Below are 16,487 nucleotides of genomic sequence, written 5' to 3' on the forward strand. Positions count from 1 at the left end.
GTTTGTTTCTCTGCTGAGGGGCATGTTTCTTGCCACTGTCTTGCTTTGTGGGGGCTTTTAGATTGTTCCATTTTATTGGTAGATCATTATATAAGTGCTGCTCTAATAGGCTGATAGAATTCCTGGATCTGTCCTGTCATTTGTTGTCATGGTCACTGATAGACTATTTGATAATCTGCTATATTTGTTCTTTTTTATTGTGAAGTGCACTATGACAGATTCCTTGTAAACATGCACAATGTAGCAATATTGACAATATTGATTAATTGCAAAAAGTGCTTAAAAAGAATAAAAACATGTAACATTTGCATAAACTTGTCACTCACAGTTAAAGACAAAGAGTTTTGTGGTTAGACTGAATCTGGGCTTTGGTGCTGGATACCTTGTACCAATGTACCTGTATACCAGAGTGCCTTTTTTATTTAAAATTAAATTTATCAAATCAAGATGACACCAGAAGTGCACCAACATTTTTCAATTGTACAAGTATCTGAGAAAAAGGTAATGAGTGGTCCCTCTTTTTTAGGACGTTGTCATGGCCGAAAAGTCCCTGGAACCTGGATCTGTCTGTATTGCCATGGAGGAAACCATTCGCAATGGTGGCGCACAGGAGCCGCCTTTGCTGACACACCTGAAGAAGGTTGAGAACCACATTACAGAGGCACAGCGCTTCTCCCATCTCCCCCGGCGCTCCGCTGTGGACCTGGAATTCACAGAGCTCTCATACACCATACGTGAGGGTCCCTGCTGGCGGAGAAGAGGTAGGACACCCTGCAGATGCCCCAGCCCCACCCAGCATTTCTTGCTGAGAGCAGTGGTGATGCCTGAGCTATGTAAAAGAGCTCCTAATAGCAGCAGCAGCAGCAGCAGCAGCTCACAGAATGATTCATTGTGCAGTGCAGAGCTTATAAACCTCTATCCATCATAAGCTTTTCAACCTTGAGGAACGCCGCTGCTGCTATCTATGCGTCATGGAAACAAAGTTTTCAGAGTCGAAATTTCAGAGTCGAAATGCTTCTTGTTTGACCTCTTTCTCACTCTATTTTCACTCAGCCTTTTCTCTCGCTTTCCTTTTACTACATCCACTTCCCCATCACTCCAGCATGAAATGCTACCAATAGTGTAGCATTTCTCTTGAGCATCTTTGAATTAGAGCTTGATTAAACTTTAGTCCAAGTGAGAAGTTTCGTGAAGACTCAAAAACATTTTTTTTTCTTATTTGGAAGCTATTGTTATACACACGCACACACACACAGACACACGCAGGCACACAGTCTGCCTATGAACATCATAACTAGAAAGGTTAATGATGGATTTGGTTGAAACCCCTTTCTTGGGACAGGAGAGACATGCTTTGATATTAGGTCTGATACAACAACTCTTCGGGGTGGTGAGGGCATGCCTATCTAACACTGCTTTAGTCTTCTGTATGTTCTCCTGATTTTTGGGATAATCACATACACTGTATGCTTTTTATAATTAATCGGAAAGAAAAAATGAAATCTAGCAACTTTTTGTGAAATCATTGATGGGACAATCATCAAATGTGAAAATAAAATTGCCAAATCTGCAACACTGGCCTCAGGTTCACCCCCATTATATCCCCACCTCTGCTACACTCTGCAGACTGCAGCCACCATAAATAATTTACAAGCAGCCCTGTTCTTCAGCCCTGCCAAGTCTTAGGAACAGAACAGTCTTTGGACATAGCAGACACAGGCCTTGTGATTATTTGCTGGGGCCCTTTATGAAATACACATGCCATTCAAAGCTCATCGCCTTAATTAAACAGGGAATTCAATCTCTCTTTCTCTCATGGTTTTTCCCTTTCTATCATCGACATTTGGACTGTAGGTTCTTCTCTTCCCCCCCCTTTCACTTTGTTACTGTGTGTCAGCAGTGCAAATAAAGGTATAAATCATGACTACCAACAAAAGGTACAACCTAAACCAATCAGAGGTCGGTTTGGTGGAAAGTGCTGAATCCATGCCATCTTTTCCAATGACCACATTTTTCCATCAGACCAAATGTAGTTTCAAGACAGTTCCCAGTAGGAGACCCCAGCTAGACTCTAAACTTCTTTTTGAGTTTTCATTTTACTATCACTACAACAACAAGGTTTCAAAATTTGAAGCTTGTCAGTTTGTGGTAAAAAAAAAAACTAAAAAAATCCAGTAACTACTGTTACTTTCACGCTCAAACTGTATATATATGTATATATGTATATATCAATAATTACAATACATTATAATATATTAATAAAGTTACACGTGACAGTGGCAATAATGATCCAACAGTCGCAGTATGTAATAGATTAACAATTATTAGATTAGCAATTATTTTATAAATTAACAATTTGTTATTACTCCTCACTTGTTCCTCTGATCTGCAGTAATGCCCTGCAGGCCCATTATTTTAGTACATCTGGTGTCTTTGTAAGATCATATCATTGAGCTGCACCAGTAAGTAGGTTCCAGGTCATCATTATGTCATGGTTACTGCCCTCACATTGAGTCAACACCATTTATACAGAAGGAAGGGAAAGACTGGACTATGTTCTTCCTGGAGATTTCAGTGATCACAAGATCATGTTTCATGACAACTCTCTCAAGAGCTCCTCAACCCTGCCTTATGTTCCAGTAAAATGTCATGTTGATGCACAGACTGTAGTTATCTGTGGGAGGATTGCTCAGAGCTCAGCTTCCTTTCATCTGTAAACAGAAAAATATTTCCTCTTCTCTTTTAAATCAAAACAGAATCAAAGGGGGTATCCGGCTGACTGTCCTGTCTCTGCTGCTGCAGCCATCTCCTTCAATCTCTCTTTCCTGTCCTCCCAATTTCCCATCATTGGAAATTTGTGTTTTCCCTCCATGAGGGGAAACCACATCACTGATGCTGGAAGTCTGCATGTGGGCAGAGCCTCGTCTGTCTCTGCCTCTCAGGGTCACCCTGACAGCTCAGTGCCACATGTCCTCATGTCCTCACTGTAAACCCTCTGGGACCACAGACAGTGGACTACAGGAAGTGGTGTAAGTCTTTTTTGCCAGCACAGGTCTGCACAGAGCAGTTGGACCTCCTCTAAAATGTTCCAGCAACTCGTGAATTTTCTATTTATAAAGGGGCAGAGTGTTTTTCATGTTTCAGGGGATGCTGAATGTTACTAATGGGTGGTGATTTGTTTTAAAAAAAAGACTAAGATACAAAAAGTTCTCTAAAGAGATTATTTTATACTTGCATGGTATTTTTCCTCTGTGCAGGGTGACAGCACAACATTTCCACTTTTACATGCTCCATAACCCATTTCTGTTTATACTTCTATTACTGCTGCCATTGTGGCAAAGCATCTTGCTGAAGGCTGCAACAGCCTCTGTTTCTTTTTAATTCCCTCTGGAAATGTCTGTTGTGAAGTGCTGTGTGACAGCCTGATTGTAAATGGTGTTATACAAAAATAATCCATTAATCAATTTATTAAATTTTGTTCATTATTGTATATATATATACATTTCAAAATGGAAATAATTAAATTTGTGCACTCAGGTATATGCATATGAATGTTCATGTGTTAGCAATACACTCCTTAAATTTCCCATTTTCTGTTTCTATGTTGTAACTTTTATCCCACTGTCACTGTAGTATCAAGAAGCCTCCTGTCACTCCTCTTGCTCTTCCATTGTTAGCAGATCACAAGCTTATACTGAACCTGCTGTTGTGGACTGGTGTTTGTAAGAGGTGCAGTAAAGCTGGAATAAAGGCAGGATACTGCCTATTATACATTATACATTATACTCTCCATTAGACAGTGTACAGTGTGACTGTACAGCTTGGTGATGTTGCCTGATGGAACAGAAGGGTCTAGTGCAGAGTGGTGCGTAGTTCACTTTTACACCACTGGGCTTTCATATGCTGCATAATGTAGGTAAAGGCATGCACCTTAATTTGCATACAGTAGGTGGTGATGGACAATACATGCCATAGTGCATGGAATGACCTGGCCTTGAGCTGGTGACGAGGAAGTCAGGGCCTGGAGACTCTCAAGGCCAATGTAGTCTGCGGACTGCCAGGAAATGTGAGGAGGAGACAGATGAGATCATCAATAATGGAGCAGATAAAACGAATCCTACCGGAAGGGGAGCTTAATGGATGGGAGGATCTGCCTGCTGAGTATGGGGTGGCCTGCTGTAGCCACATGTCCTATTATTTCATGAGCAAAAATATATGTGCATACAGAAATGTGCTCTCAGATTTATCTGAGCCAAGACATTTAGGATACTTCAGAATGTTCTGGACACTGAATGCAAAGGGGATTAACTAATATGTTTGCATTCCACTGTTTTTACAATTTTACTTTCATACCAGCAACAAAGGGTTCCCCTGTGTCCTTACAAAATTTCACATCTGATCATACCCCTGTTTGAGTGGCTGAATAAATCCCTCTACCTCAGCTAATGGATGGTGAATATTCTGATGCAGAATGGGTGTTGAGCATCACTTGAGTGATGTCTCTACATTGGTAATGAGTCATCCTTCAAATGTCAGTGTGAAAGATGGTCCCTATATCAGGAACGTGCACCTGCAGTCATGGGGAATATTTTAGGATGCCCTGGTATTCATTCTGTTGGAGCAGACTTGTCCTAATTGGAGCAGTGGTTTAAGGTATGGGTGTGTGATAGATTTTTTTATATATTGACACGGTGTTGTGGGAATGAAGGATATCAATACCGGAAGATCTAAGCCTCTCATGATTTTTCAGTACAGAAAAAAGCTTTTAGAATGACACACACACGTGTGTATAGGTTTATTAGAATTTTACTAACAGTAAGTTTCTCCATCTACATGGCATTTAAAAATGTTACCATAGTGCTATTGTCATATTCCTTTCAAGGGATCAGGGACTCCCAGCTGTGGATTTGATGTATTCTGTGACCACCAGCAAACCATTATAAACTAATTATGGTCTTGATTGGGTCAACTGTGAAGTGAATTAACGAATATAAGAAAAACATAATGGAAACATCAATATTCTAATTTCAAAGCTTATCGAGTAAAGACTCAATCGAATATTGTTTGTCAAGTTTGGATTTTGTAGGAAGATTAATATGTTGCTATATTATATTACAATTTACCTAGCCTTTAAAGCTAACTGATGGATTGGCCTCAAAATGGATATATTTAGCTACAGCAAGCTAGACCAAATCCAGATAACCTAAACCAGGGAGAAAACATGTAGCTTGCATAATTTTCTAGCAAACTCTAAAAACACTGTTTGCATTGGCATGTTACAACAGAAATACAGTATGAAGCAAGTCTTGATCAAATGTCTTGATATTTTGATGTCTGTTGCTAACATTTTCAGGGCATAATTTACTGTAGTGCACATCTGCCACCTGTAGTTTAAGGTGAACCATGTGTAAATTAGACACTAATTAAAGAGAGCCTGAAAATGGCAAGACTCTGGTCCTTCAGGCCAAATAATTCCTGTCACTAATTCTTGGGAGAACAGTTTCTTTCCCAAATGGACATTGCTCTCATTCTAAAGCACCATACAATATTGTCTAAACATTAAACAATTAAGAGCATGGGTAGAATATCTTTGGCATAGTGCTTTATACACATTTTGGCTCATAAAATTCCTTTGCAAGATTACAAGTTCTCAGAGGTGGAAAAATATGATTGTTGTAACCAGGAAAGGGGAGTGGAAGCTTGGATAAAAACTATTGACACATCTGGTACCATGTAGAATTTGATATTTAGTTGGTTGGTGGTGCACATGGTCATATAGAGTAACAGCTTGTTGACATAACTGCACAGACAATAAGGCCAAGTTTGAAGAAAACCAAGCAGTAAACAGTTTAAAAAATAGTTAAAAAAAAAAAAAACAAAAACAAAAAAAAAAAAACTATGGTTTCAATGATGAATTTGCTTAGTGGGCGTGGGTATGACATCCCACCAAAGTACCCACGTTCACCAACTGTATCTGTGTTCCAGGCTGTGTTTTCACACATTGACTTAATGCATTCTCTCTGATGCCAAATGACAGGTTTGCAGGTTGGTATAATATCCCTGAATGCCTTTTGTCTGATTTTCTCGGGTGTACAGATATTACAGTATGTCCCACATGCACTTCCAAATAAACCCTTTCTTCTGTTGGTGTGTATGCACTGAACTGAAGTGATATACTGTGAAGTATTGACTCCTGCACTTACACCATGCCTCTCACTGAACTTTCCATCACTGGCACAACTTTATTCTTAAACATCTTCAGTAAAGGTCAGTACTCCACTGAAACTGGAAAAAATGTAAACTATGTTGCCTCCATGGTGATTTTTGGGCTGGGTGGTGAGGCATTTCTCTCCAGGTGGATCTTGTTGCAGCAGCATGATTGTCTGCATGAATACAGTTATGGCCTTGCTGTGATTGTTTGCAACATTAGATCAGTTGGTGTTAGTATGCTATTGTGTATCAATAAATCTCTGGCATGGTATATTGTTGACATCACCATGCAGCACTTTGATGACACATATGAATGCAAGTAGTCCACAGACAGAGGTGGGGGCACAGGGAGTGTGTCAGCATGCTACTGTGTCACATGGTAACTTTATACAGAACCATTTTGTGAAACCCCAAGAACAAAAGCCTGAATACCATAACAATTCAAATGCAAATCAATTCATTAATGATTATTAAAATAGATACTCATCGTATGCAAAGGACTGACATTTATTTGCATAGAATACAACTTCATTTAATGCAACTTGGCTATCTTAGGTTTTTGAACTTGCAAAAAAGTCCCGATCCTAGTGCAAAGGCATCCAACAACATCACACAGGCAGGGAGCATGTACTGGAGATGACCCTGCATGTGAGGGCAAGTTGCACACAGGAAGGTTGATATGCAGATGAGGCAGAGTTCCTGTCTCATTGCACACTGTAATGGGTATAATAGGAGGGAGGGAGTCATCAAGAACACCATAGCTTTGCAATGAGGAGCTGGCAAGCTGACAGGGAGAACTGAAGAAGCACCTACTGTAATTAGGGGAGGTGAGTTCCTCAACCTGAGGACTACCAGTGCTACATCCTATCTTGATGTATGCAGTGCACATCCATTGGATTCTATGTACACAGTGAGCACAGATAGGGAGGGGAATCTCAGATGACTTTCTGAAATCTTGTTGGCTATCATGGGACCACATGCTCGGGTCCATCTTCCAAGACAAAACCATTTTTACACATATATGTTTGGTCAGTAATATATGTTATGAAAGGGACACCTTCATAGATGGACTGCATGAACTGCATGAACTGCATGAACGTTTGCAGTGCTCAGCAGCCTTAATGATGGCCTGTGCAAAAAGCTGTGTAGGCAGTGTAGGGGAAGGTTCATAGACAGACGCGCCTAATGCTGTTTAATGTTCAACTGGTTAGCCTCCTTTCAAAGAGCTCTGGAGATTTCAGCGTTGTGTTTGTCTCTCTATATTGATCTCTTCTTCCCCCACCACCTTCCTTTTTCCTTCACTCCATTAATGGATAGAATAAAACAAACAAATGGCCAAACAAAGCAAATGAACACAGAGAACAACCATACAGAAAGAAGTCTTGATATTGTGGTGAGATTTCAATGAGTCAAGTGTGGAGTCTGGCTATGGTAGATCCTTCACTGAGTATTATCTTACATTATCTTACATAGTTGAATTGCATGTAATACTATTTGCACATCAGTGCTTTACATATTATCAAGAACCCCATTGTGTATTTAACTCTTAAAACTTGGCAAACACTGTATTGACTTTAAGCCAGTATTTTTATGTGTTCTGCATGCTGGTGCTGTTGATTAATGCAATATGTGTTTAGTAATTTGGAGCTACTGATTGGTAATGACTTGCTAAGTGCATAAAATAAAAACACTGGCTTGCTCCTAAATGGCTAGCTCCTAAATGGCTCAGTATGTAAATGCACTCATTCTGAATTTAAGCTGACTCTGCTTCAGACATTGCAGTTTGAATCTGGGCTGTGTCATTAGCCAACAGTTAACAGAAGTGGCTTTCTTCCTAGTGCTAGGGTGGGTTATGTCAGCCAAGGGCCCCTTATTCCACTGCTTATTATGACCCTTTAGTGTCCCTCTAGTTATTACGTGCCTGCAAAGTCACTTGGATGATGTCAATTCAATCACCCAATATCTATGCTGTTTACCCTGCTGTGGTGCACTATTGGCAGAACGTGAGCGTGTTGGAGAACTGCGTTGATTGTGCTTCAGGACTACTGTGTGATCAAAGAGCATGTTTGATTGTGACAAGCCTACAATTAGCAGTTCCAAAGATCAGTTAACAAAAGCAATAAAGATATATGCTTTGCATGGTAGGAGCCTTACTCCGACATCCATTTGCTTAGTAGATGCTTTTACAAAGAGTGACTTACTGTACATAGCTTACAATTTTTGAAGTTCCAAATGAAGATGAGAGGAGGAGAATTTTCAGACAATTCCTGTGCAACTAACAAGGCAAACCAGTCCTATCCATGACAATCAAAATTCCACATCAGCTGTTTATGGAATACCTCCTGCGCCCCATCTCCTCCCTTTCTTTTCTCTGGTTACGATGTATTAACAAAGGGTCAATAATCTCAGCCCACAGCCAGGCGCCACTGCAACTGCTTCCACCTCAAACTAATAAACTATCAACATGAGAGAATTTTTTTGTACTTGGTTTGTTTGGACTGGGAGATTACTATGTGTCTATATGTGCATGTGTGTATGTGTTGAGTATTTTGTATTTCTGTGTGGGTTTGGAGAGTGTGTGTGTGTGTTTTAGGACAGTGTTCTGCATCTGTGTTGAAAGACTGTATTATATCAGAGTATGTAAGTACTCCTCTCCTACACAGTCTATGAGGCAGGGCAAGCTTTTTTCATTATGACAGATGAAACAAGAAAATTTTGAGTGATATGCATATTGCAGTGGAAGAAAAGGTGTTTGTCAAACCTAAGGATGTAGCACTCCCTTTTGAGTCAAGGAACCTGGTATTTCTGTGTGTATTTGTGTGTATTGAGAGAGTATTATGTATTCGTATGTGCTGGGGGAATATTGCTTATTATTATGTATGTGGATTAAGTGAGTATTGAATGTCAGTGTGTATGGCTGTGTGAGTATGTGTTTATGTGTTGGGAGTATTTTTATTTTTATGTGTGTGTTGGAAGAATACATTTTATCAGTTTGTGTGGATGCTCTGCCCCTTCACAGGCTATAAGGCCTTGCTGAAGTGTCTGTCTGGGAAATTCTGTAGCCGGGAGCTGATCGGCATCATGGGGCCCTCTGGAGCTGGCAAATCCACACTGATGAACATTCTAGCAGGCTACAGGTGAGAGGGAGATTTTATGACTGTTTTATCCTGCTGAATCCTCATTGTGCTGTAAAACTGACAGCTCTAAATTATGACCTCTCTTTATTCTGGCTGTCAGATCTTTTTGAAATTGAATTTTGGGGGAAATAAAAGGTGGAATGGGAGGGTATCCATTTCTGTGTTCTTGGTACTTTTGTATGAAAAACCACAAAATAATTTAACCAGTGAAGGTCACCACTGTGTGAGTACTAGCAGTACAAGGCAGAGTTGCTGAGGGTTGGAATTCTCTCCCCCTGGTACAGGGAAACGGGAATGAAGGGACAGATCCTAGTAAATGGGAAGCCCCGGGACCTCCGTACTTTTCGGAAAATGTCCTGCTACATCATGCAGGACGACATGCTGCTGCCACACCTGACTGCACGGGAGGCCATGATGGTAATATGAAGGTCACAGACAGGAGGGAGGCAATAATGAGCCTTCACAAACCCTATAACAAGTGCTGCCATGTGCTGTCAATTATTGGCTGTAATGACCCAGTCAAAAAACTTACTGTCTTTAGCAAACACAATGATGAGTACAAATCACTGAGTCTCTGAGCTTAGTGGATCTCACAGATAGTGGTTAATCGTGGTATATCTTCTTTTTATTCAGGTTTCTGCGAACTTGAAGCTGAGCGAGAATATGGATGTGAAAAAGGAGCTGGTGAGTTTACACTCGTGACACCAGTCAGTACAGATGTAGAAATGCTGCAAAAGTATAGATTCAGTCAGACTGCATCCATCTTCAGAAATTATAAACAAAGGAATGTCTCACCAGGCATTCCTCACATAATGTCAATGTGTGTGTGTGTGTGTATGTGTTTGTGTGTGTGGTCCAGGTGAATGAGATCCTCACAGCACTGGGACTCCTGGAGTGTGCTCACACTCGAACCCTTTCCCTGTCGGGGGGCCAGTGCAAGCGCCTTGCAATTGCCCAGGAGCTGGTCAACAACCCCCCCGTCATGTTTTTTGATGAGCCCACAAGGTCAGAAAACTGCCCTCATGAGAGGGTACATGAACAAAGGGATTTGGGGGGAGAGGTAGTGGGAGACATGGGGCAGGCTCTTGGGTCCACACATAAAAAGTGGTGGCTGCACTGAGGCCCCTTCATCTGGTGTGTATACGTTAAAAAACCCATAAGATAATTGTCTAAAAACAAAAAGAATACAAATTACATTAGCCAAGGTCTTGTCGTGTGGAGTTGGTAAAGCTGTCATAATTAATTTAGTGACCCCTGCACAGTGCAATCTACTTTATCTGCTTGCTGTACGGTGGGGATACAAACTTGTGTTCATATGCAAAAATCACTTCTCATGAAAAGCTGCAGTGATAAAATGAACATACTGAACATTTCTTTTGTCCTTCTGTGTCTTGAACTACGGCAGTGGTCTGGACAGCGCCTCCTGTTTCCAGGTGGTCTCCCTCATGAAGTCTCTAGCCCAGGGTGGGAGGACCATCATCTGCACCATCCACCAGCCCAGCGCCAAGCTCTTTGAGATGTTTGACAAGGTGAGGGTTCTCATCCTCCTCAGTCTGAGTGACAGTGTGACCTCAGAGCAGTCAGTCACTAGCCAGGCAGCAAAAGACCTGCAGTGTGGTGTAGTAGTAGTATTGATATTGTTACTTGGGGGTTGCAGGTTTGTAACTGCTGTTGTAACTTTTGAGCATAGTACTGATGTTACTTAACCTGCATCACTTCAATCAACATCTAAGCATCTACAACATCTACTGTGAGCTACGCAAAGCACTAGTGGTTGACTGATACGGATTTTTCAAGGTAGATACAGATACTTTAGATGGCAGGAAGGCTGAAATACTTTAAAATTCATTATATTTCATTAAATATAATGAAAACAAAATAATAATCCAAGTTTTCATAATACAGAACATTTACAGTTATTTTGTGTTCCACTAATCTGGAAGTTAAAATTTAATATTAAAACTGATGTATCAATTATGTTTAAAATCTGGGTAGGCCTAATCACACAGCAAACTTCACAAACGCTATGCATTCACTCGTGCTATGTTAAAGCATATCCGTAGACTTTTACTAGATGTTTCGGTCTTAAACGGTTTTACATTCGTCTATTTATGAAATCGCACTTTGCAAGACTCGCGGTGTCGACAGCAGCTGGACATAATAATAAAACAAACCAAACGACAGGACTTGTTGCAACCATCTGCATAAATTTCGGAGAGACTTAATTAAGTGACTTTACTAGTTCGTTGTCTGTCACATTGCTACGATTTCTGTCACTTGGTTTGTTTGAGTGTGAGTTTTTTAAAAAAAATATGGGTGACACCACGTCTCACATGAGCAATTTTATTAATTAAAGAACAGCCGGCTCTGATGAAGGTCTAAAGACCTAACATACAGTAGCTAATCTACTCACTACACTCCTGTGTCATTCTAGCTATTGCGCAGTTCGTGAATGTACAAATTTTTTTAACAAAACTTTTCAGCGTAACTGTATGTACTGGCTCACTATTCTAAAAGATTCATTCATTTAACTTATCAGTTGTGGTGTTTCACTCCTAGTTGCTAGGTGGTGCGATGAATAATAGGAGTTAAGGTAAGGTGTAACAGATTGTGTACTAGTAACCCTAGTTTTGCAGTGGGGAGTAGTAACCCTAGTTTTGCAGTGGGGAGTAGGAAAAGTGTCTGACAGTTACACCCGGTACATGTTTGCTTGCTTGCTACCTAGCCTGTTTTATTTTGTTTATTAAAGTACGTAAAGAACGTCAAGACAGTGTTAATTACTTGGCGACTCTGAATCTGAGCCAGCCCACACCTTTCCTACAAAATGTCGGGGAACCATATGTTTGAGAACTATTTACTGGAGATTTCTGATTCGGATTCGGATGCAAATAATAGATGGTCAGGTCACTTCAGCTCCGTATATCCAGTTTAACTGTACTGTTGAGAATGGGGCAGTGGAAAAACTAGGATGTGCTAAGGGATTTACTCACCTAGTACTCACCATGTATGTCCAGATGTTACACCAGTACAACAGAAACTGCGCAAGTTACCTTTCTCAGTTAGAGAAGCTTTGTCTGAAGAGTTGAGAAAACTGGTAGAGCAGGATGTTATTGAGCCTGTAGATTCATCAGAATGGATCTCGCCTATAGTAGTTACCTCAAAGAAAGGGGGACGAGGGATATGGCTCTGTGTGGACCTGAGAGAGCCTAACAAGGCACTCGTAGTTGACGGCTTCCCACTGCCTCACATGGAGGAAATGTTTACAGAGTTGAGAGGTGCAACACTATTTTCTACATTAGACCTCCAGAACGCTTATCATCAGGTTCCACTCCACAAGGACAGCTGCTGCTTAACTACATTCATCGCTCATGATGGTCTGTTCTGCTTCAAGAGGGTGCCGTATGGATTGGCACTTGGGCCCAGCTGCTTCCAGCGGATGATGTCATTCATTCTCAAAGGTCTGTCGGGGGTCCAATGTTACCTTGATGACATCATTGTTTCAGGCGTGACAGCTGAGGACCATGACGAAAAGCTGACGGCTGTGCTTCGGCGCATTGAAAATGCGGGACTCAAGCTGAACCTCTCAAAATGCAACTTTAGACAAACAGAAGTGTCTTTCCTAGGGCATACAGTATCAGAAAAGGGACTTCAACCTGACGCCTCACATGTGACTGCCGTCTCTCAAGCACCTCCACCTACAGACCTGCCCAAATTGAGGTCATTCCTGGGGCTTATGTCATGGTATTCGAAATTCATACCAGACTATGCTGCTGTTGTCGAACCCCTGCGAGCACTTCTCCATGGGTCTGATACATTCACATGGACGCCTGAGGCTCAGAGGAGCTTTGAGACTGTAAAAGGACTCATAGTAAATAGCCCTGCACTCTCCCTGTTAAACCCAGAACTGCCCACTGTTGTCACAGCGGACACGTCAGATTGTGGTCTGGGCGCGGTCCTCACTCAGATACATCCCGACGGCTCAGAGAGAACTGTAGCATTTGCATCGCGCACGCTCTCCCAGGCGGAAACCACTCTACCATAGAAAAGGAGGCCTTGGGGTGCATGTGGGCGACAGAAAAGTGGAGAACCTACTTATGGGGGAGACAGTTCACGTTAGGTACGGATCACAGCCCTCTGACCACACTGCTTTCTTCAAAAGGCCAGGGTAGAGCAGGTATGCAGATAGCCAGGTGGTCGGCTAGACTGCTATCATTCAGTTATGACATCCAGCACAAGCCAGGTTGAGACAATGTAACTTCGGACTGCTTGTCTCGACTCCCATAGCCAAGCTCAGAGCCTAGCTTGGAGGACTACATAGAAGTAGCACTTACCTCTGCACTGTCAGCTGTTACTGCTGCTGAGTTTGAGGCTGCATGCATTTCCTGTCCTGTGCAGACTAAACTGCGTGAGCTTCTCACCTCAAGATAGCCTACATCAGCAAAAAGCCTGGCTCCACCCTTACAGCCATTCTTCAGAGTTCGGCATGAGCTCTCTCTACAAGGTGACTGTGTGGTACGTGGCATGCACCAACTCCTGGTGCTGGACAGTCTCCAGCCAAAGTTGATCTCCTTGGCTCATGACACACACCAGGGAATAGTGCGAACAAAACAGACTCAGAGAAGTATATTAGTGGCCTGGCATGGATGCTCAGGTCGAGGCAGCCATCAAAGCGTGCATCACATGCCAGTCACATGACAAGTCTGCAGTCACACACACTCCTCCACTACAGCCTGTGCCGTACCCCGAAGGGGCATGGGAAAAATTGGCAATTGATGTGGTGGGCCCTTTGACACGGCACCCATAGACTGCCGCTATGCAGTCACCATTGCTGATTATCACAGCAAGTGGCCTGAGATCGCCTTTGTGTCACGGGTCACCTCACAGACTGCCATACAGTTCTTATCTACAGTCTTCAGCAGATAAGGTGACCCCAGGGAGCTGGTCTCGGGCCACGGCTCTCAATTTGTGTCACAGGAGTTTGAAACATTTCTCCAAGACAGGGACATTGTGCATAGGAAGTCGTCTGTCTACTATCCAAGGGTGAATGGTGAGATTGAACGTTTCAATCGCAGCCTGAAGGACAGTTTACAGACTGTCTTGCTGGAAGGGAAGCAATGGAAATAGTTTACAAGGGCTTTCCTACATGTCTACCGTGCAACGCCCCACTCCACGACTCAGTGTTCACCAGCAGAACTGTTGCATGGCAGACCTATGCGCACCAAACTTCATGTGGCAAGACGTCCACACCCGCAGACCAAACCACTGTCACCTAGGCAGGTTGCCTCCAGAGTGGGAGGGAAACAAAAAAAGAGCAAGGCGTACACAGACTATGAGCGAGGGGCTAAAGGTGTGTCCTTCCAGTGTGGGTCGTATGTCCGGATGGGGAAACCTGGCATTCTCCCTAAGACCCAAGGCAAGTTTTCCAGACCACTCAGAGTGGTGGGAAAGAAAGGACAGTACACCTACCTGCTGTCGGATGGACGCTGCTGGAACGCATCTTACCTTGCACTGATCTCTCTTCAGGAAAGGAGGGGTGACCATGAGCTGTCGTCTCTGGACTTTGAAACTACACCAGCTACACCACACACATCACCTGCACCACAAACAGATGTATCCACACCACATGCCAGACAGGTCAGGTTTAGGAGAGCACCTGAATGGACTAAGGACTTTGTCTAGTGAGTTTGTGAGTAACCTCTTGCAGGGACTGAAGACTCTTGATGTAATTGATCTCAGTGAATAGGTAGATGTTGGTGTTGAACTTGTTAACTCATTGTTCATTTTTTTTTTTTGTGAAATCCTCCTAAGGTTTAACACCTACTGATAATTTACACAGGTTGACATAGTGCGTTACTTGAGCTCTTTCTGAAAAATAAAAGAAGGTAAGTTCATGTTCTTCATGCCCTTGTACCTGTAGCGGAGCAAGAGGGGGGGCAGAGGGTGCAGCTGCCCCGGGCCCACAGTTCTTCCAGTTACAAAGAGGCCCACCTTGGGCCCAATCTGCCTGACTGAACATGCATTTTTGTTGTTTTTTAATCAAGGTCTTTTTATTAAAGATTTTCACAGTATACAACTACAAACAGTACTAAACCCCTAAACCCACCCATACCACCCACCCCTCAGACCTGTACCAATGAAATAGAACTAGTCATATTCCAAAATTACATGAAAAGCAGAAATGCATAATAATACCAATAATAAGGGAAGAGGAAAAAGAATGAATGAATGAATAAATAAATAAATAAATAAAAGGGGGGGAGTGGAGGCATACTATAGGTTTAGATTCTCTGGTTCCATATTTTCCACAAATGTCAAGAAGGGCTGCCAGATCATATAAAATCTCAGTACGGACCCTTGGAGAGAATATCTTATCTTCTCTAGTTTGAGATATTGCATAACCTCTTTAATCCATTGAGAGTAAGTAGGGGGAAGAGGATCTTTCCACCTAAACAATATTAGTCGCCTGGCCAACAGAGTACAAAAAGCCAGCATATTGCATTTGTGGTTATTTAATTGGACATCCGGCGGTACAACACCAAATAATGCAATATAGGGGGAGGGGTCTATTGGCTCCTCTACGATTTAGGAGAAAGTATCAAAAATAGATTGCCAGAAATAATGTAGTCCTGGACACGTCCAAAACATATGTAATAAGCCTGCAGGGGCTTGTTTACACCTATCGCATGTAGGGTCCAAATTTGGTCTAATTCTAGACAGTCTAACCTTGCACCAATGAAGTCGATGTACTACTTTGAACTGTATAACAACATGCCTTTGACAGATGGATGATGAGTAAATTCTTCGAATAATTCTCTGCCAGATTTCTTCTGAAATTTGTTCATCTAAGTCCTCTTCCCACCTGCTCTTAAGATCATCTAAAATTACCAAATTGTGTAGATTGAGAAGGTCGTATATCCTACCTATAATCTGCTTGAGGTCTATCCTGAGTTTGAAAATAGAGTCTAACAGTGACGTGGGGGGATATAAAGAAAAACAATCAAAATGTGAGGCTACAAAGCTCCGCAGCTGTAGATATCTGAAAAAATGTGATCTAGGAATACTAAATTTATTCACCAGTTGTTCAAAGGATGCAAAATTATTATCTATATAGAGGTCATGAAATGATGAGATCCCACTCCT

General features: G+C 42.0%; 1 protein-coding gene across 3 annotated transcripts in view; it reads left to right on the plus strand.

Annotated features, from left to right (window-relative positions):
• LOC118775528 (ATP-binding cassette sub-family G member 4-like) overlaps positions 1-16,487 on the plus strand; it is a 42,339-nt gene that overhangs the window by 8,218 nt on the left and 17,634 nt on the right. For all 3 annotated transcript variants that reach the window (XR_005004842.1, XM_036525486.1, XM_036525485.1), the window contains exons 2-7: positions 527-761; positions 9,230-9,347; positions 9,632-9,764; positions 9,981-10,031; positions 10,207-10,352; positions 10,753-10,876. Coding sequence is in view for 2 of the 3 variants with exons in the window: in XM_036525486.1 (XP_036381379.1) it covers positions 536-761; positions 9,230-9,347; positions 9,632-9,764; positions 9,981-10,031; positions 10,207-10,352; positions 10,753-10,876 (798 nt within the window). In the remaining variant the exon portion in view is untranslated. The remainder of the gene's footprint in view (positions 1-526; positions 762-9,229; positions 9,348-9,631; positions 9,765-9,980; positions 10,032-10,206; positions 10,353-10,752; positions 10,877-16,487) is intronic.

The sequence above is a fragment of the Megalops cyprinoides genome, chromosome 3 (assembly GCF_013368585.1).
Source record: "Megalops cyprinoides isolate fMegCyp1 chromosome 3, fMegCyp1.pri, whole genome shotgun sequence".
Classification (NCBI taxonomy): domain Eukaryota; kingdom Metazoa; phylum Chordata; class Actinopteri; order Elopiformes; family Megalopidae; genus Megalops; species Megalops cyprinoides.